This window comes from Siphateles boraxobius, unplaced genomic scaffold, assembly GCF_051911475.1.
Source record: "Siphateles boraxobius isolate OS27281-9 unplaced genomic scaffold, OSU_SipBor_1 41, whole genome shotgun sequence".
NCBI lineage: Eukaryota > Metazoa > Chordata > Actinopteri > Cypriniformes > Leuciscidae > Siphateles > Siphateles boraxobius.
The window spans coordinates 16,090,391-16,113,368 of NW_027509042.1; the positions used below are offsets into that span (position 1 = coordinate 16,090,391).

General features: G+C 37.7%; 1 protein-coding gene across 1 annotated transcript in view; it reads left to right on the forward strand.

The window, feature by feature from the left end:
• The window catches only part of zc3h3 (zinc finger CCCH-type containing 3), a 76,578-nt gene that overhangs the window by 49,119 nt on the left and 4,481 nt on the right, over nt 1–22,978 (forward strand). Inside the window, exons 5-10 of the mRNA XM_077198621.1 lie at nt 5,584–5,729; nt 8,609–8,681; nt 8,789–8,947; nt 9,031–9,100; nt 13,044–13,175; nt 22,484–22,647. Of these exons, the coding sequence (XP_077054736.1) occupies nt 5,584–5,729; nt 8,609–8,681; nt 8,789–8,947; nt 9,031–9,100; nt 13,044–13,175; nt 22,484–22,647 (744 nt within the window). The remainder of the gene's footprint in view (nt 1–5,583; nt 5,730–8,608; nt 8,682–8,788; nt 8,948–9,030; nt 9,101–13,043; nt 13,176–22,483; nt 22,648–22,978) is intronic.

A 22,978-nucleotide genomic window follows, 5' to 3' on the forward strand; every position in this document is an offset into this window, starting at 1 on the left:
TAGAGCAGGATCTTCAAGCCTGCTTTGATTGCACTGATTGGACTGTTTTTGAAGCTGCTACCAACGATCTGGATGAGCTCACAGATACTGTAACATCATATATAAGTTTCTGTGAGGATACATGCATTCCTACCAGGACATTCTTATCATTTACTAATGATAAACCGTGGTTTACTGGGAAACTCAAACACCTTCGTCATGCCAAAGAGGATGCCTACAGTAGTGGGGATAAAATCTTGTATAACCAGGCCAAAAACAGACTTACAAAGGAGAATAGAGTTGCTAAAAGGAACTACTCTGAAAAACTGAAAAAACAGTTTTCATCCAACGACCCATCATCAGTCTGGAATGGCCTGAGGAACATCACCAACTACAAGTCACCATCCCCCCTTCAATACCATCATGCCTGATCTTCTCACAGCCAAACTGACCCAGCTCTCCATACCATACTCGATCTGTCAGTGGATCACCAGCTTCCTGACGGACCGGCAGCAGCGAGTGAGACTGGGGAAACACACATCCAGGACTCTCACCACCAGCACTGGCACCCCCCAAGGGTGCGTTCTCTCCCCACTGCTCTTCTCCCTGTACACTACTGACTGCACTTCTAAAGACCCCACTGTCAAGCTCCTGAAATTTGCAGACGACACCACTGTCATCGCTCTCATCCAAAACGGTGACCAGTCTGCTTACAGACTGGAGGTTGAACAGCTGGCTGACTGGCGCAGTTATAACAACCTTGAGCTGAACACGCTCAAAACAGTGGAGATGATCGTGGACTTCAGGAGGAACAGCCCAGCACTCCCCCCACTCACCATCATGAACAGCACTGTGGAAGCAGTGGAGTCATTCAGGTTCCTGGGCACTATCATCTCTCAGGACCTGAAGTGGGATAATCACATTGACTCCGTTGTGAAAAAAGCCCAGCAGAGACTGTACTTCCTTCGCCAGCTGAGGAAGTTCAACCTGCCACAGGAGCTGCTGATTCAGTTCTACTCAGCCGTTATGGAGTCTGTTTTATGCACGTCCATCACTGTCTGGTTTGGTTCAGCTACCAAATCTGACATCAGGAGACTACAACGGACAGTCCGGACTGCGGAGAGGATCATTGGTGCCCCCCTGCCAAACCTCCAGGACCTGTACTCTTCCAGAGTGAGGAAGAGAGCAGGTAAAATCATCACAGACTCTACTCACCCTGGACACCTCCTGTTTGAACTGTTACCGTCAAGACGGCGACTCAGATCACTGGCCACAAGAACATCTCGGCACAGGAACAGTTTCTTCCCACAGGCCATTTCCCTCCTGAACAGTTAACACACCTCCCAAGGCATATGCCTTTAAGTGCAATACTCCCACTGTTTAGTGCAATATCCTACATCTCAGGTGATACTTAAATGTAGATTTATTTATTTATTTATAATATTCAAAACACTGTAAATATGTTCATAATCTGAAAATGTCTATCCTGACTAAACCCAACTGTGATACTTTTATTCTCATATATTTATATTTTTTATTCTTATAATTTGTAGTATTATGTTTCTTTTTGTATTTGTATTTGTATATGTCCACTGAAAGCCTCAGTACCAAAGCAAATTCCTTGTGTGTGCAAGCACACTTGGCAATAAAGCTCTTTCTGAATCTGATTCTGATTTATGTAGGTTCAAGTAATTCACCTTTCTTAGTATTTTTGACTCAAAAGGTTCCGGAATACAGTGCACCTGTAAAAAAACAAAACAAATATTTCAGTAAAAACTTCTCCTCTCTTATATCCTAGCAGACCCTCAGGAGGAGCACTAAGACCTTTTTATATCATAGCGTCAGGGTCAGAGCCCCCAAATGCTAAATCACGTCCTACTCTAACAGTGCAATTACAACCCATCGTGTGTCCCATAAAAATAATTCCCTACTGCCATTCAAGTGATACATGGGACAACGTGATATGTCCCTCCAGACCCCGTGTTTTAGTGCGGCTGGTTCATTCTGCCTCTGATATCGGATCAGCTCTTACGCCTTCTAGTCTGAGTTACTGCGGTAACCGGAAACACAAACATAACTGATACCAGAACAGCAACTAAAGGTACGTATATTGTGGCGACCTGTGATTTAAAGAGTGCCGGTTGGCTGAAGATAATGTATTGCCGTTATAGGGTCAAGGACATCTGGAGCTCTTCTCTTTGCTTCTTTACTTTTATTTCCATCTTTTCCAGAGTTAAAACGAGAGACCCAAGAGGTCACAAGGCATCTAGTGTTTACAGCTTCCCTCTCGCTCCATCTTAAAAAAAGCCTAGCGGAAGAACATTTGCATGCTATACATGTACTCTGCTTCTGAGTTTAGGCCTTAAATATTTTATCCATTTGTCACACAGGCTCACTAAGACTGGGGTTAACTGCCTTGCATGTTCCAAGTCCATGTCATGGCTACATTAGGCTCCATTATGGCTCTTGGGTGCCCTGCCTGGGCCCCAGTGAGGCCAGCAACTGTTCTCCCATTACGCCTCATTATGGCTCCCATGGCTGCTGTCATTAAGCCGTTGTGGACCTGTGTGGGTTATGATGTATGTGCGAGATAAGCTCTTACAACTAAAAGGATGTAGATGCACTACAGGTTGTTCTGCACTTTGATCGTGTGTCTTTGCGTGTGTTAAAACATAAAATATGATGTTCTTAAGAGTGTTGGTATACAAAACAGTAGGCTTCCATTGTACTATAGAAGTCAATGGGAACTGAAACAATTTTCCTATCAACGTTATTCATAATATCTTCTGTGTTCCACAGAAGATAGAAAGTCATACAGGTTTTCAGGTCATTTCAAGTCAAGTCATTCACAGGATAAATGCAAGCTTAATGGTTTAAAAAAAAGTATTGTATATGTCACCAGAGAGAATACTTTTTATTGGAAGGATTAAATATCACCATGTCAAAAATTCTTCAGTTCACCCAAAAATTCTGCCATCAAATATGGTAAACACAAGCTTGATAGTACATACTTGACATGCAAGAACAAACCTCATTGGTTCTTGAATGTCAAAGATGGACATTTGATCTTCCGTTTACGATATTTGATGTGCTCTATGTTTGTGCATTGATCAACATTTATATGTAAATCATATAAACCAATCGTGCCTCTTCAGAAGACTTGAATATGACCGCACAATTTATATGGATTACTTTTACGATGTATTGAACTTATTAAAGTGTCAAGTTTTGGTGAAATTGACTTTCAATGGCGCTTAAGTAGTATCCTCAAGATATCCTCATTTGTTTCAAAGATAAACAAAAGTCTTAGGGATTTGGAGTGAGACAAATATTGATGGCATAATTTTCATTTTTTGTTGAATATATATATATATATATATATATATATATATATATATATATATATATATATATATATATATATATATATATATATATATATATATAAAATTTCATTCTTTTTTATGCACATTTAGCAGTTTATTAAAAAATCTAGTTAGCGATATCATAACATTTTTACTATTACATTAAAGTTTTTGGTTATCACTGTGTGTTTGTATTGAAGCCAGTGATGGTTTCTGTGTGTGTAGGAGTGCTCGGGCTCAATGTTGGTGCTGTGCTGCACGTGTGGGCTGGGTTTGGACATATTGGCCGAGGCAATAGATTGTGTAGTTGAAGCTCTTGTATTGGCTGTAGATTGATGTTGGAGGTGATTTGCTGTTGGGCTCTCGAAACGTTTTGTACTAAAGTTCATGTCTCCTAATACAGAGTTGCTACTCTCATACACTCCTTCACATACAACTTCTCCCACAATCAGTCTGAAATATATACTTTGAAAGGTGGAAAAGACTATATGGTAGAGCTGCACGATTAATTTTTAAAAGATTGCGATCTCGATTCAAACACCCCCGCAAATTTTTTTCCTAAAGGACAGAGATTCAGCTATGTCTATTAAACCTTTGACAAAATCATGCCGGAACATTCAAATCTGTGTTGGCTATGCCGCTGATAGAGCAGTTGTCATTTATAAGTATAAAGCAGCTTCAGTCTTTTCAACCTCACAGTATTGTTATCACAGAAGTACTGGGATAAAACTAAGCTTTATAGTTTGGATATAAACACTGATGTATACGGTAGCGATCAAAATAGAGCAAACCACCTTTTGAAAGGAACTTGGCGCTACAAAAAAACAATTGTACCATCACATTTTTACGTCACTAGGTGGTGACAACAAATGACTGTTAAAAAAATGTATTTGTCACTGAATCATTCAAGAGATTCATTCAAAAACTCTGATTCGTCCAGTAATTAAATAAGTATTTATTTAGTGTTTTTTTAAATAATTAATTCAAATTAATTAAACATTTTTAAATAGATTGTAGCAATTAACATTTTGTCAGAACCTCTAGTAGACTACATGTGATTTTCTTTAGTTGTCTGTTCAGAATTGTTGGAGAATCGGGATCTTTCTTTATTTGAAACAAAATCAATCATGATTCTAAATTTATTCATAATCGTGCAGCTCTACTATATGGTATCGGGTCTATAATACAGAGTATGATAATGAGCATGTAGCATTGACAGAAGTGTAGTTCTTTATTTATAGCAGTGAGTATGTTATATTGAATTTACATTAGAACACTTCTAATGTAAAGAAAATACATATTTTTTAGAATTGATTAAACTTTTATAGGTTTTGAGCATTGAGTGAGAGTGTGAGTGAGTGTGTGTGTTTTTGAGAGGAAGAGGAAGCATCAAGGAGTATGTTTGGGGGGCAGTCTCTCTGCTCTGGCCTCATGCCCTGGCAATTATCTCAATGATTTCCTCCTCTTTTCAATTCTTTCCATTTCCACACGGCCGTCCCCTCCATTAAAGGAGCAATTTACCAGAGTGCTGTGACACAGGAGCCAGGAGAGCGAGAGAGAGAGATAGAGAGAGTGTGGGTATGTTTGGGAAGGTGAGGATGAGATTAGAAGGGGGTGTTGAAGGAGGGACGGTTAGAGCAAAAAAGAAAAGCTGCCTTGCTGCCTTCATTTAGCATTCAGAAATGACGTGATTCTTACAAAATAGATTTAAACAAAGTTTCTTAATGAAGGCAGATGTTGAGAAATCAAATTTTCCTTGATGTTTTAAGAACTTTTTTTTTACAAGAATCCAAAGAAAACAAATATCATTGGTTCCACTTTTTTCATGGGTTCCAAAAAATGCTTGAGCATTAAATCAGCATATTAGAATGATTTCTGAAGAACTATGTGATTTCATTTGAAAATTCAGATTTGCCATCACAGGAATAAATCACATTTCAAAATGAATTAAAATTTAAAAAACGTTATTTAAAATTGTAATAATATGTTGTATTTATTATTTTTGATCAAATAAACGCAGTCTTGGTGAGCATAAGAGACTTTCAAAAACATCAAAACTCTTACCGACCCCAACTGTGCATTTGTAATAAGTGTACCACAGGGAAAAAAAAATTAAATTAATAAAAATGTGTGGGTGGTAACTCTTGTAGTAAACTAAAATTTGGATTATAATTGGTTCAAATGTTACGGTCATCTCTTTGCATCATTTGTCTTTCTGTTTTTGCAACTTTTTATTCAGAATCCTCCTGCAGAATCGGCTAAGGACTAGTCCAGAAAGGCAGTGGAGGGGGCGGAGCATGAGGTGGATAGGCGGAGCCCTATACAGAGTCTCAGCCAATAAGCTCTCTCGCACCCAAACCACCTCTACACCTAACAGTAGACCAGGTAACCATTTTGCAGAGATCATTGCTGCTTAGACATACAGTACTGTGCAAAAGTCTTAGGTACGTTTGTATCTACACCCACCCACACGCGTTTACTTACTTAACACCACTTGCTATCTAAATGGGCACATTCCATAGACGTAATGGATTTTATACTGTAAAAACTGTATATTCTATCCCCTTACACTAACTCTACTCCTAAACCTACCCATCACACAAACATTTTGCATTTTTACATGTTTTAAAAACCTCTAATTACCTTATTTTTATACCAGATTTACAAATGAGGATGTCATTTTGAGGAAGGTTTTTGTCACTTTGAAGGTTTTGGTCACTTCTGGGTTCAAATTTGTCCCAAAAATATAGTTAAGTAGGTACTCGTACACACACAAAAGGTTTCAAGCCAGTTATTTGTAGTGTTTCAGTAGGAAATATCCGTTTATAGTTTCAAACATTCCTTTTGCCATTAATTGTAATACGTAATCCATTGAGATGTTTGTATGCACAAGGAGTCTGACAACAGCTGGTATGATTTGATCTCACCATCATCGAGTCTTTCTGGGCATACATGAAGAAACAGAAAAAACTGAAAGACTAAATTCAGAAGAACTGTGGCAATGTCTCCAAGACGCTTGAAGAAACCTTCCTGCAAAGCTACCTGAACAACTATGTGCTAGTGTACCGAGGACAAAATCTGTTTTAAATGCAGAGGGTGGCCATACCAGATATTGATTTGATTTACTTGAAATTAATTGATAAATAAAATCTATTTATGACATTATTTCTGAAAAATATCTTCACTTTACAGCATTTTTAAGTGCCTAAAACTTTTCACAGTTCTGTAGCTTTGCAGGTGAGTTTCTTCAAGCGTCTTGGAGACATTGCCGCAGTTTCTCTTCTTTCTCTTCATGTAATCCCAGACAGAATCAATGATAGTGATTTCAGATCATACCGGCTGTTGTCAGACTCCTTGTGCATACAAAAACCTGACTGGATTATTACAATTAATGGCAAAAGGAATGTTTGAAAATGCAAACTGATATTTTAACTGACACCCAACAGCAAAAGATATAAATAACTGGCAAAAAAAAATTTTTTTTGTGTGTGTGTGTGAAAATTCTAATGTATCTAAGACTTTAGCACAGTACTGTAGATTGCCTGATCAAAAAAAAAAATCAGTTTCAACTCTCAGATTTGATTTTTTTGTTTTGTTTACATGAATATGTGCCCCTGCGGTGTGTTCTTGTGGGTTTTAAATGGTCAGTATTTATTGGTTGTCTCTTAAATACACGGTCCAGATTATCAACCCATCCAGCAAGAGAGTGGAGGGGGGCTACAATTCGCCTTCTGAAATAATAAAGCTGTCATCTGTCACTGGCTACAGGTTGAGAGAGAGAGAGAGAGAGAGAGAGAGACAGAGAGACAGAGAGACAGAGAGAGAGAAGGTGAATGGCCTAGATTAAACCTTAAAGCCCTAGTCAGAAGTGGAATTATAGATCAGCTCCTGCTCTGTGACAGCAGTTCCACACAAACACACATACACATGTCTATTTATGATCTCCCCAAAAAAACTGTCGTCTCACCACACACAGGTCTGGTAGTTAAAACACACAGACTCAATCTCCCATTCCCTTTTTCACATGGACTTTACAATTGCATCCCACATAACCAGCGAGCCATTTCTCACATGCACTCAGATATTATATTCCTTGCGTCTGCCCTCTGTGCTCGATCACTCATTGCTACATAGAGTACAGTGTTTATACCTACTTCTCTCTTAGATTTCTATTTGGCTGTGGTTGACGGACCCTGACATAAATAGCAGCATGATATATTGTCTTAGTTGTACTTGCTGGCCTCCGTCACTACCAATGAACATGATGACCTTTAATTACATGCTATTAGTCTGGCTTGTTATAAATAAATATCCTTGTGTACAAGCTTGGATGAGGCAAGAGAAGCAAACAAGCACTGGCCTACAGCTTACTTCAAGCTATAATATCTACATTCACAAAGACATGTGTATATAGTGTTTAAATTGGGTAAATATTATGTTTTTTCAAATTGGATAAAGCTGAATGATTTTAAAGGAATAGTTCATCCAACAATGATAATTAGGTCATTATTCTTTACCTTCATGTTAATCCAAATCAAACACAAAAACAAATAATAACATACAAAAAAATGTCTTCCTTCTGTGAAAAACCCCCGCAATTTTAGCAGAATACGCATGCTGCTCTTTTCCATACATTGAAAGCATTAAGTATCCAAGGACTGTCAAGCTCCAAAAATGCCTATAAGTACTATTGAAAATATTATAAAATCATGAAAGTAGTCCATAAAACTTGAAAACCTTATGATAGCTTTGTGTGGTGAACAGACCAAAATTTAAGTTATTTACTGCTAAACGTATGCTTTTTTGTTCAATTGAAGCAAGACATAACCTTTCATAAATTGGTGCATAATCTTTGATCTTTTGTGAATGAGTTTGTACAGTTGTACAGTTAACACTCCTCCCAAGGCATATGCCTTAAGTGCAATACTCCCACTGTTTAGTGCAATACCCTACAACTCAGGTGATACTTATATGTAGATTTATTTATTTATAATATTCAAAACACTACAAATATGTTCATAATCTGTAAATCTGAAAATGTCTATTCTGACTAAACCCAACTGATACTTTTTGTTCTCATATATTTATATTTTTATTTTTTATTCTTATAATTTGTAGTATTATGTTTCTTGTTGTATTTGTATATGTCCACTGGAAGCCTCAGTACCAAAACAAATTCCTTGTGTGTGCAAGCACACTTGGCAATAAAGCTCTTCCTGATTCTGAGTCTTCCTTATATAATTTTCTGTCTTCCCAAACTATAGGAGAGTGGTACAATCCATATGTTTCCTCGACTAGTAATCAGGGAAGAACATCAGCCACACGTTACGTAGCCAGGTTAGTATTTTAAGATATGGTTCATTCTACAGCATAACATATGAAGGTGAATTTGTTTACTGGTTTTGTGAATTATTTTTATTTGATTTTTTTTCTGTGTGCATCAGTCGTGCTGTGCAGAGGAGTTTAGCTATAATACGCCAGGCCAAACAGAAGAAACAGAAGGCCAAGCAGTACTGTATGTACTATAACCGATTCGGCAAATGTAACCATGGTGACGCTTGCCCCTACATCCATGACCCTGACAAAGTAGCCGTCTGCACCAGGTACTGAGTGTCTGTGCACACTCTCACAAAATGTCTAACACTTTGAAAGCTGGCTCCAAATTAAACTCTTGAATGGTTGGCAGGTTTCTCCGAGGCACATGTAAGCGGACTGATGGGACTTGTCCTTTCTCGCATAAAGTAGCCAAGGAGAAGGTAAGTCAGTATACTTTTAAGGGTTCTTCCAAAATCAGAACAAGATAATGGACGCTGCAAAGAAAAAAGAAAATCTAGAGCAGCTGTCGGCAGCCTTTTGTCTTCATGAAGTGCCAAGTTTTGATTTGATTTGTAACATAGAAATTTAAATGTTTATGAAGCAATTTTCCCACAAATTTCATTGAAAACTGTCAAAAGATAGTTTAATTTCAGGTGTAAATTGGACTGAAATACTTTGAATTTTTAATGCGACCCTTCTGAACCCCACACTGTAAAAAATATTTTTTTGAAGTTTTAAATAAAAGAAAAAAATTTTGTAGTATGTTGTCCAAGAAAATATTATTTCAGTCTCTCTACTTGAAAATTTCATATTTAATTCAATGCATTGCCATTTCTTTGTAATTAATTGTGAAATTTGCTTGCAATTTCTAAATGAAAATTGTTTCTACACCAAGTTTGCACATTGCTATTGTGTTCAATAGGACTCTCTATACTTAGTTGAATATCTCCGAACTTTATAACATTAACTCTTTTTTCACAAAGCTAAGCACAACAAATACAGCAGAACAAACTGCAAGCTGTCAGTCAAATGGACTTAACTTGTGTGATGCATCTGCTGTCCTGATCCACGCTGTGCTTTCTGTGTCTCATGACGTGCAGCGGTCAAAGCTGCATGCTTTCATTGACTTTTGCAGTAATAGTATTTATAGCTCCTAACTTAATAAAACCAGCTGGGTTACTATGATTACCTCAAAATGTAGATATGTATGCAGATGCAAGGTACTTAATCTAAATGAAATGCATACGCCTCTTGCTTTGGCGCACGTGCCTGCGATTACCATAGGTTGCCGACCCCTGATTTAGTGCGTGTTTACATACACTGGCAAAAAGGCAATTGGTGTAGAAACAATTTCCACTCAGAAACTAAACGACTAGTACATTTCACAACCAATTACAAAGAAACGGGAAGTAAAACATTGAATGAAATGTGAAAGTAGAAGTAGTAAAGCTGAAAAACTGTAAGTAGTATGTTCTTGTAAAACGTACTCCAGTTATTGTTTTATCTATAACTTTGAAAATTATTGTTTTTACAGTGTAGAAAAGCAAATCAAAATCGCTGTGGAATGGAAGAACTTGTGAATAATTTTTGAAATCACACAAATACAGAGGCTTCAGAGATTTTTTTGAATTTTATTTTTTTTGATTTGATAATTTTTATAATAGTTTTCTCTCAATCGAAGCATGGTTGAACTGAATTTGTCCATCACAGTGCAGATCATGATCTAATAGACCTGATTTTGGTCATAACTCAAACATAAAATGTGCAGCTACTGTATTTTATCTTTGTAGGACAGTATTGACAGTTGGATTTATGCATAAAGCCATAAGAATCTTAACATAAGTCATGACTGGCCGTATGTGGCGGTTTCATGTTACTGTCAGGGCTTGCGGGCCTGTGGGGTGATAATTAAAGATACTATGTCAGGGACTTAGCTTCCTCTCTCAGGTTATGTTGGTGTGTTACAGTCTCAATATCTTTGAGGCAATCCCACTAGATTCCAGAGTTACATACTTCGAGGTCTTTGCCTAGGCATTGCCGTCATGGAGACAGGTGGAGATGGGATCAGTATTGATGCAATATGTGATCCATCATATACTAGTCTAGATTCTCCTGAAGTGAACATTACGATCTCATTACTTACCTAACTCTCGCAGACAGACAAACATGTGCATGGTCAAATTTTTTCATGCCTATTTGCTCTCCTTATCTTGTTAACCAATTTAGTTTTCAATACCATTATTGAAATATTTTATTTGCAGAGATCTGTAATTCATGTTGCAAACTTGGAACCAAAAAATATCTGACAATAGCTGGGTTTCTGAGATGAAGTGAATAATAGACTATAGAAAGACTATAGAATAACACAAGACGCGTCACTCGTATTGTTTTGAATGGGGAAAGTGCAGCGCTCAATATGGCGGAATGAGTCCCGTCTTCTAAATAAGAGCCAATCGCCAATGCCGATTCCAATTCCTATAGAAACAGTCAGACGTGGGCTTCAAATGCGCATTAGCTTGATCCAGCCTGAAAAATGTCGTTCCCTTTCATGATTCGAGCGTTTAGAAACAAAATGTATGAGACAGTTGTTGTCAGATTTCATTGATTTCAAATATGAAATTTAATCGTAAGCTTGGCGAATAGTTTTGGAGAATTTGATGTTTCCCCATTTAAAGAGATAGGAGCTGCACTTGCAAAGATGGCCGCCGGGTGAAATGACTCGTCTTAAAGGGACTTTAAAGTGATGTTGATATTCAGCTGGTCAAATCATTTCAATATGGCAGCCACCATGAAGGGAGACCAACCTTATGTATACTCTTCATGAAAAAAAACAGTCAGAAGTCTGTATCTCATGTAAGTGTATATACTTTTAAATATTTGTCACAATTAATATTCATATATTTTTGTAGAAAACTAATTACTTGGTCCACTTTATATCCAAAGTTTTCTTCAGGGTTCCTTTGATCATGAAAAACATGGAAAATCTGTTTTCCATTCCTGAAAAAGTGATATAAATTAAAATGAATAAATCAGTGAATTCAGTGACAAAACGCCCTTTTGGTATAATATTGAAGTAATATAAAAACACAATATTTAAAATGAGTGGCAAATGAAGAGCGTATAAATGACAGGAATAGCAATGTCATTCCAGGTTTAGAAGGAAACTGTCTGAAACTTTCCCCATACGTCCTTCTCACAGTGAGATACCTGTTTGTTTGACACAGAAAAAGCCACTCCTCTGAGCGTTCACTTTCTGTAAACCACACATACTCTCTCTCTCTCACTTTCTCTGCTCCACTCTCTCCCTCCCTCCCCTTATATTCTAACACTTGTTCAGACGTTTGCTTGTATTTGGTCCAAGGCCCTATTCAACCAATAACCCCCACCCCCCACACATACAAACACACCGAATCACTGCACCTGTGACAGTCGTCACCCTCTACACCCTCCAGTGCACCGAGAGTCCAGCTGTCTGCTTGTCTTAAAGGAGCAGAGCCACCTCATCGCAGCGCAGGCCCACCTGCTAGTCCCGACCCCATAAGCCCCCCTCCTTCTATTCCTACACAGCCTTGCTTGGGGCTCAATTTAACCCCGCACCCTGTGTCATCCATGTATATGCCATGAAGCATGGCTTAAGTTCACGCCTGCAATTGAAAACGATCCAGTTCCCCCTCCAAATAACTGAGAAACAAGACCCCCAAACCCCTTCACCCCACTCGTGGCTAGCGTCCATTCCCCTCCCCTGGACATAAACACATCATGCAGGTGGTACGACGCCCCGCTTGGGTCAATATTTCTGTTGCAGTTAATTAAGCAGAAATGATATGACCCCCATGGAAATGAGATTCCACTTAAGAGGGCAGCGGCCATCCCCCATCCCCCACCCCCCCTTCCGCTCATCGTGTGCGCGAACCTCACATTCTATTTTAAACCCAGAGAGCACGCAGTGAGCACTCAGATTATTCATACATGCAGATTATATTCACAAGGAGTGCAAATCTGTGCCATTGACACATGCACATAATTACTGATTAGACAATGTGTGATTAAATGCGTGTTTTGACAGGGACTTCAATAGATATGTGATTTAATACTGGTGCCATATGTGTATAACTCACTTATGTTTCCCATCACTTATTCACTATAATCTACACACATCTGTTAGAAAGGGAATTTAAAGGCTAGGCTGTATTGTTACTGCTCTTATTCTTTTATAAGTTGATTGGTGTTTCAAACTAACCGTATTCTTTTACTCACACTTACACTTTTGTTCAGTGCTGGAAGTATAATTTTTGAGATTATTAGATGTTTTATGAAGTTTGATTTATTTTGTATTGTTTGCATTTTCAAGCTCTAAATGATGTTTTTTTCACTTCTTTGTAGATGCCTGTGTGCTCATACTTTCTGAAGGGGATCTGTAATAACAGTAGCTGTCCATACAGCCATGTCTATGTCTCACGCAAAGCCGATGTGTGCAAAGACTTCGTCCGAGGCTACTGCCCGCAGGGAGATAAGGTAAGACAGTTTATATTAAGGGAAGATCATTTATGTTGCAAACACATGTTGGTTGATTATTCAATTAGGGGGTGGTTGACTATTTGAAAACGCCAACCAAAATCTTTTATTTTTACTCAATTGTTCTCTGAAATGCTTGGTGTGATATAATGACAGCAATATTGGCTATTCTTAAGCTATTATTCACTATAAAAAAATTTTTTAGATGAATAGTAAATTAATTGAAAATATTTTTATTTGAATATATCTTCCTTATTTTAACTTTTTAATTTATAATGTATTATAGAAGGGTAGTTAAAAAGCTAAAAAAAATTATTTAGCCTTTCAACTCTCTTCACTCTTTCCCCACCAGCGTTTTTGAAAAAAGCTGCCAGGCACCGCCATCATTTTTGGTCATTTTCACAAAAGTTTCATGGCCCCCAGAATATTTTGTTGTATAAATATGTGAATATGCAATATACACAAAAAAGATCAGACCCTCTGCTTTTTAACAAAAAAGAAACTGTTTTATTCTAGCCTAACACGTTCTTTTTTATCAACACTTGAATTTGGGTAAGTTTCATAAAACAGCAACAGTTTGAGCAAAAAGCTGAGAAAATCTCATTTTTGTCAAAGACTACATCTGGATGGGATTCAGAACGATGATCAAAACATAGATGAGTTAGATCGAGTCCATCAACACCCCCAAAGCTTTACAGTCCTATAGCTCGTCCTGGGCCTACATTTAATTCAGTAACATTAGGCAGTTTTTATTTATATGCTGTTGATGATCATGTTATTTTGCACATCCATATGTTGAAAACATGGAAAGCCGGAAATTTCCGTCACTGGCAGGGAAAGAGTTAAAATTAAGTAACAGTGCTTAAAAAGGTACTTTAAATGTTATATAATAATAATAAAAAATAAAAAATAAAAAAAAATATATATATATATATATTAAACATCCTTTGAAATACAATAATTGTCTATTTTTGTCTGTTTTAATCATGTTTTGTTTTTCTTAAAAATCATACTACGGCACAGTAACTTCCCCTAATTGAGGAATCATTATTTTATTTTGTACACACTTGTAGTGTAATCAAATAATTCTGTGGTAAATGGTGTTGATATAGAGAGTGAACAAATGTGACTGTCATTTGCCACGTAACATGGTTTAGTGTTTCAGGTCAGCAAAATGTATCTTCTACATCTTCTAAATGTTTCCCTTCTACTTGCATCCACATAGATGCAAAGTAGGTGTGGTTTGACATTTATAACAATTGTTGTATTATAGTGCTTTGCAGTTGATGACCGTTTTATAGGTCTTAATAAATGAATGCCATGTATTGGTTATGACATTTTGCTAGAGTTTTAAAATAGAGATCTTCAAAGTTGACTGTGTTCCAAATGTTAATCTGAACCATCATCCAGATGCTTATGACATATGCATTTGGTTTCCTCCATGTTTGTTAGTGAGTGACATATTGAGGGCATTAACAAGAGAGGACGACATGACCCACATTTACCAAGTGTCCTCATTTGCCCTTAATCCAGCAGGTTCTAACCCATCCATGACCTCTATCCTCACCCCAGCTCTCCCACACACACACATATGCTCCTGTTGTCCCCGTCACACCTGTCCCTCAGTCTCATGAAGCCATAAAGGAACGTACAAACTTATTCTTGCATGAGACTGATGAAGCAACTGTCATGCTGTACTATCTATTAGATTCTTCTTCTCATCAAATTTAATTTACATGACATCATATGACTTGTGCTAGCCTCGTTCTTAGTAATGTTTATTTTTTTTTTTAGTTGCTTACACTTTACATTAAGTTTTTCACTTTACATTCCGTTAATTAACATTAAAAATGCTGTAAAAAAGTTTTCATTGATAGTTCATGATGCTTAATGCACTTAAAAAAGAACGGCACTGTAAAGTTAGCCCCCACCACCACCACCACCACCACATTGGGTAAAATTAGAAAAATTAGAATAACGTGCAAAAGGTCATGTATTTCAGTAATTCAAATTAAAATGTGAAACTAATATATTTAGTATATATAACTATATAAATATGGATGATTATACTTTTCAGAGGGCCAACATTTCTGTATTTTAATTTTTTAATTTTTTTTATTGATTTTATGTAATATTCTAATTTTCTGGATTTTGAATTTGGGGTTTTCATAAACTGTAAGCCATAATCATCAAAAGTATAACTTTTGCACAATATTCTAATTTTTCGAGTTTCACCTGTACATACCCTGGCTTGAGAAACTCCATGTCATATCAGTAGCATAATAAATACTTTAATTTTAATTTCCCATGAAGTAGATAACCCCATGGACATCACATGACCAACCGACTAATTATCTCTGTAACCACTCCGTCAAACAATTTCCAAGACAATTTCGAAACAACTGCTATATTGGCCAATTAAAAATTTACTGAGTGCATCTTTTATTTGAACTATAGTGTCATTTTACTACAGATTTAAAGCGGGAAGCTTTTGAGATAATATCATAATTCATATATGCCAGACCAAAAGTGATATATATTTTTTAAACTGACAGTACGCCTGGCTTTATTGTTCTTCCGCAGAAACTTTCATCGCCGCCCCTATCAGTTTCTTCCTCTTTGGATTTGTCTCATTCTAATGAATTGTTTCTCTGCAGTGTTTTCTGCGTCTCCCCTCTTCTCTCTTTGTCTCTGTCTGTCTCTCGCTCTGTTTTTTTCCCATCCATTTGTTCTTCTTTGCTTTCCCTTCATCGTAACAAATGCATTCTCTTGCTGTCAGGGCTCATTTAAATATTTGGGGTGAGAATGAGAATATATAAGAAGAGAGATATTAATATTTATTCTATTAGCCGAAGTGCTTAGGTTTGTAATTTTGCGCCGTCCCAAAAGCACTGTCTTAGATATGATGGATAGCACACCATAATTATGGACGTGAAAAAGTGCTGATGACAGCAGTACAGGCGAGAGGCCAGCAATGGATACGCCAGCGGAGCAAGGGTTAAAGCACACTCTCATCCTCTTCATTTCTCCCTCCCTCTGTTCTTTTCCCCATTCTTCTGCTCTCTCTTTCTGTCTGCCATGTTTTTATGTCCGTTTTGTCTTTTGTTTGCTGGCCACATCCATTCACACCTCATCCGGATCACTCTTCTTTTGATTCTCCTACCTTTCCTCTCATCCCTCTATCACTCTGTCACTATTCTCATTTCCCAACTCTTTATCATAGCTCACACCACCATTCTATCTTTCTGTCTCTCTCTCGCTCTTTCTTGCTCACTGTCTCAGTAATGTAAAATGTGCTGACTCTTTCTGCTTTGTGGCCAGTAGAAAGCTCTTCTAATAGGCCCCAGAGACTTCCCAGCCTTTCTTAAATCAAGTGGAAAATTGTTAACTTGCACTGATATAAAGATGTTCCATCCACTTCTCTTTTTTTTTTTCTCTCACACACTTCTCTTTTCCCTCTATTTTGCTGCTTTTATGTAAATTAAAATGTATGAGAGAGCATGGTTGGAGAGGATTTGGGCTTTTGTGTTTTCTTTGCCCAGATCACAGCCGTGAACATCAAAGTTAATGAGCCTTCTTAGTACTGCGTCCACTTCCCATCCAATCAGTAGGATTTTCTTCTAATTAGATATGATTCCAAATAGCCAATCAACTTATAAGTTTATGAATGGACTAGTATAGGTTACACTTTTGTATGTAATTTATGCAAACCAAAGATTAAAATGCTGTCTGCGTCGAAGACTTCAAGCAAGTACAGGTGAATAATAGCCTTTTTAAGTTGATTAATTGACCTACTTTATTGAGCTCAATATCAAATGTCCATTTCTGATTTTATGATTACCCACCATAGTTTAATCTGTCCCTCCACAGTTTTGTAATTAATCTAAAAGATCACTAACATTGTGTTTTGAGCCATTGCTTTGGCAAAGCAACTGTCAATCGAACAGAAAACTGTGGTCTAATTATAAAGGTTGCGGCGGGCTTCAGAGTGAAGCATTTACGCAAACTGCACATAATTCGCGTCTCAGAACGACTCCATTCACAGTAAATGCTGCGAGCTCCATCAATGAAAGTGCCGTGAATTTAACATGCATTTTTGACTACTCTTGTATATCTAATTTAAGTTGCATACATTTTGTTTTTGCATTAATGTTTCATTTGTAGCAAATTTGCACTTTGACAGTCAGTTTGAGAGTAGCTTCCCCAACACTGGATTGATATCACCCATACTTCTTATATTGTAGCTTTCACTAATTTGAATAAATTAAATGTTGATGGGTGTGAAAGGAATATGAATTTAATTTTAGGGATAGTAAAACAATATCCCAACTGCCCTTTCACTTTATGGAGAAGTGTTCTTCTTTCAGAAGTGTTCTTTCTGTGTTCAGCAGAAGAAAGTCATACAGGTTTGGAATGACTTGAGGGTGAGTAAATGATGAATAATATTTGGGTGAACTAATCATGTTGGTCTTGCTTAAGTTGGTCTCATAAACCAGACTTTGGATTCTTCTGGCCAGGAACTCCTCCCACTTAAGAAGGGGATGTTGTTTGTGGTTTTTATGTGATGAAAGACGCAGGCAAACCTGTCAGGGATTCCACGATAATATACTTCTATGCAAAAGTTTTAGCCCTGGCAAACAACAGAGCTACAGGCTCTATAAAAGAATATACAGACAGCAATGAGGAAATCTGAATCTTTTATACACTTGACAAAACTCTTGAAAAACTAATTTATTTCCTCTTGAAAGATTAAAAACGTGTGCACCCTGACTTAAAAAAAGGCTGAAATTGGTGGGTTCAACCAGCTCTGGCCATCTTAGTGGTCAATATGCATCAAATGGTCTGTTGACTCCTGAGAGTAGACTCTGTGGATGCAGTCAATGTTGTTGAATTATAAATGCCATGGAGATGCCAGTACATTTCCCTGCAAAAAAGCCCGGGCCCATCCTAAACCGCATATTGGCGATGACATAGGGGCCCAACAAATCAAAGCCTTTGTTTTTTGCAACTTAAATGCACAGAGTAATTAAGTGACGCAAATGTCAAGTCACCTTTATTTATATAGTGCTTTTTACAATACAGATTGTTTCAAAGAAGCTTTACAGAGATAAATAATGCAACAAAGTTTGTTTCCAAAAGAAAATAGCATCACAGTCCAGCTTAAGTAAGTTTGTTGTAAAAAAAGTTATTAATTTAGTCAATTTATATATATAGCCGCTCTTGAGGAAAGCGAGATGTCAGCGTCCAGCTCAGTTCAGTTCTCTTATAATGGTGTCGATGCAGGCAGATCAATAATATTGTTGAATATTAAATTAAATGTCCCCAACTAAGCAAGCCAAAAGCCAATGGCGAAAAAGGCGACGGTGGTAAGGAACCAAAACTCAGGTGACAGAATAGAGAAAAAAACCTTGGAAGAAACCAGGCTCAGTCGGGGGCAGTTCTCATCTGGCAAACTAACAAACAGTGTATGATTATGATTGAGGCAGCATCATAGGTCAGAGGTCAGATTTGATTGGAATATTCAGAATATTATCTAGTTCATCTGATTGAAGATTTGAGGCATCTCGCCGGTTTGGAGATGGGTTTGTTGAGGATCAGTGCCGATGGCTGTCGTGTCGATAAGGCCTTCACAGGGGAGAGTCTAGTTGACACAATCTCTACTGACACTTCAGGGATGTGTTGTGGCCGTGTCTAGGAGCAGGAATGTATGCCGCAATAGCCGCGTTTCCATTACAGATTTGGGCAAAACTTTTGCGATATTTTCTAAATGTCGATAAAAAACTTTTGCGAGATGAAGCCATTTCCATTAGCCGATGTTATGCGACTAAAATGTAATTGTTCCCTCTCGCAATAAGTCATTCCAATATCATGCCAATGGATGTTGGTAGCTTTACGCAGGGCAGGCGGAAGCGCTGGGCAATTTCGCAGGGCGTCAGACACTAGAGGGCACCGCACCATGACAAGTACGAATGTCTCAAACTTGTGAAGAACTATCTGCAATTGACAATAGTGTCACAAGATCAGTTGAATGTAGTGGCCGAAATTTCAATTGAGCATCAAATCTGTCGCAAATTAGATTACTCCAAGATAGTTGAAGAGTTCGCAGCAGCCAAAGCAGGAAAGGTCCTCTTTTAAATGGTGAGTCAACTGTATTAATTCATTACACGTCTTAAGTCAACAGTGTAGGGGTCAATATGGGATAAATTGGCTTATTTTTCTCTTAAAAGTTTTAACGTAGGGGACGGCATATTCCCATTTTGCCTATGGATTGTCTTCCCCCGGCCCTGGGATTATGTATATCTTAGCCACCGCAGTAGTCATTATTTTTAATCAAAGGAAACGTAGGCATGTTATCCAAACATTAATGGCAAGGAAAGCCCCCTTATACTTGGGAGCGGCACATATGAGTTGTTTCTCCCTCCTATCTGCTTCAAGGTCTTGATAAATTGTCTGAGTGCGTTCACACCGGGAGCAGGAGCAGCACGTGAGCGTCGAGCAGGAGTTTCGCGTGAGCAGCAGTGAAGCGGGGGTTTCGGCGCAGAGTCTATTTTTGCTGCACTGCTCACGCTCAATTAAAATGAAAGCACACTTTTGATGGACAAAATAAATATGATTTCACACAAAAAGTGCCCAAAATGCATAGAATCTGCATGTCTGGTGTGTTTTAACAAGAACTGGAGTAGGCTATGTCAGAAAAGAAAATGAATTTTCATTTTGAAATGAACACATTTTTTTAGTAGTTAACACTGCACTTTAGATGTGTGTGAATTTCCCACACCAGGAGCAATTTATAGTTAAATTAGTTAAATTTTATAGTGATTACTGTTCAAAAAAAAATTCTATGCAAAATGTAAAGTGTTCTACTAAAGTAAAGAGAGAAAATAAATATTTGTATGTGCGGTAAAGTGGTTAGAAAAAATGAAATCGGAATCGGCTAAAATCGGTATCAGCAGGTCAAACTCGGAATCGGCCTAGAAAATTGTAATCGGTGCATCTCTAGTTTCTAGAGATGAAACGTGAAGCCAAATAAATAAATGATTACGACAATGTATGCTCTCTATGTTTTTCATGCAGTTTGGGGTATTTTTATAACCATAAAGAATGAGAAATGCTTAAATGAGAAATGCTAAGCAAGTGTAGTGTTTCCTTTATTATAAAACGCTACAAATAATGCATGTCTGCCCATTATTTATTCAAAATCCACTTTAGATCACAGTTGGAAGTCGTTACATGCACTTGATGGTTTCTGTGTAGTACTAAACTTTATTTATCTAAATTTCCTGTTGTATGTTGTGCAGCAGACAAGGTTAAAGCCAAATGGGAAAACCTATGAGATGCATACATGAGGAAAAATGAATTCCCGCTCAGCGCCACCTATTGTGCAGGTGTGAATTAGATGAAGGCAATTAATAGTTTTGCGCTCAGTGTGAAAGGGCCTTTACACTGAATACATTATGAGCTAGTGAACAGTGATGTCGGTTCTATTTTTACAAAATATTTTGCTGCACGTCAAGATGACTTTATCAGTTGTCTGATGATTGGGAATTCCTGGTATTCATATTTAGCTGTGATTGAAATAGATAACTGGTAACTATGAAAAAGGCGAAACTTTGAATTAAATGTAGACTTTTTTGGGGGGGAAAGCATGTGTAACTTGACATTTTCGCCATAAACATTATTCAAAGATCAAGCACATAAGTAGTAATAGTTCATATTGTCGTGAATATGAAAACAGAATCGGCAGAATTACATATGCAGTACTCTTATGATCAGATTATCCCACTTTACAGTGTTTGTAATTTCTCACAGTTTACACATGTTCTATTTGCCTTCACTGGACCTTCGAATGATTAAAGTGCGACATGGATGTTATCAGTCAAACAAGAAACAAATGGGTGTTTAAAAAAAGAAAGGTCCCAAATGCTCTTCTGAAATGGGGTGGAATTGAAATCGACTGAATTCAAGTGGCAAGGGATTTAGCAAATTGGGCCAATTAGCCATGAGTGTGGTGAGTGATGATGTTGTCTATAGGATGATTTAGGGGGCATTAGAGACCCAGATTCATTGGGTGCAATAATCCAGTTACACTGGACTGTGTGTTTTTATATATAAAATATTCTCAAAGTGTTTCCTGTATAACAGAAAATATAGTAAAAGCTGTCCTCTTTGACTTTCCATAGCTATTGTCTGCAATTAGTGATAGAGTCTATGTTCATTAATCTCATAAGCTAGACATGGACTTGAATGTCAACCTGTTAAGCCTAACTATTTTTATTATTATTATGACTTCATTTTAGTTGTTTTCAGTTTTGTTTTGTTGTTTTTCATCATAGTTGGCTTATACTTGACCTCCTTATGTGCCATTTACACAGGATACATTTAATATAGGGGTTTACTAAGGGTCATAAGATGCATTTTGGCAAACTACTTGTCACACAATATCTTAAAAATGTGGTGCCTGTGGTGCTATACAATGAAAAAAGGCAGATGCATATGTGCAACAATTAAAAAAGTTGCACAGCTGGATTACCGGTACAAGAACATGTTTCCTGTGTGAACTGTCCCTGAGGGTTTAATTTAACAAAATCTTGTCATTTAATTTCTAAGCACCATAAGATGAGATCTTCTGGTGTTTCACTGTTATAACTGTATATTTGTTCATTTTAGGCCACTTATGGCTCTGACCTGATCCCTGTTGGGGGGAGAGGGTCTATGTATGGGCGGTCTGCCCCAAGGGGTGACAGGGAGTCCACACTGTTCCCGGACACACGATCCTTCAGCCACCCTTCACACCCACACACATAAAGACACACTCACTCTCTCTCTCTCTCTCTCTCTCTCTCTCTCTCTCTCTCTCTCTCTCTCTCTCTATTTCTCTCTCTATTTCTGGAGCAACTTGTCCCACACTCGCCTAGCCCCCCTCTCTCTCGCTTATACACGCGTCTTGCGCTCCTCACCCCATAGTGGGGTATAATTAGCTCCTCTGACAGGTGGGAGGGATCGGGTCTCTAGAAGAATGAAGCTACCAATTTACGCCCAAATTACACAGGCACACAGACACTCTCACCTACTCTCACTAACACACACAAACACATGCTCACCTTCTCTTACTTATCAGATGCATGCACCAACTGATGTGTGATCACACACAAACACTTACTTTAACTAACTTCAGTGCACTCCTACTGAGTGTGGCACACATGAAATCCTGACAGTGTCCCACATGTTCATTACCAACCCACAAAAAATCCACTGTGAATCTGGCTGTAAAGAAATAAAGCATTAAGAACTTTCTGCTCTCTCCACAGTGTAAGAAGAAACACACACTGGTGTGTCCTGACTTCTCCAGTACCAGTGAGTGTCCACGTGGATCCAAATGCAAGCTGCACCACAGACAGAGTGTGAAACGCACCGCCTCTAACACAAGCTTTGGACCAGCCAAGAAAGCCCGCACCAGAGACATTATAAAGAGGTCAGGAAGACTATTCTTGACAATGTCTTTACAATTCTTAATTGCCATCTGTATATAAGTGTTCTATTTCCACTTTCTGCACTGTAGTTATAGCTCAAACAGTTAATAATAATAATATTAACAATAATAACTTATTTATATTATTATTATTTACATCATTATATTACTATTATTTATAGGGAAGAGACCTGAATGACCATAGCCACGTTTCCACCGAAATTACCTGAAACAATTTGTCCCAGGAACTTTTTTTCCCCCAGACCTGTTGCTGTCTGCGTTTCCATCGCGGTCTAAATTACCATGAAGATTAGGCAAATTAAGGCCCATTCAC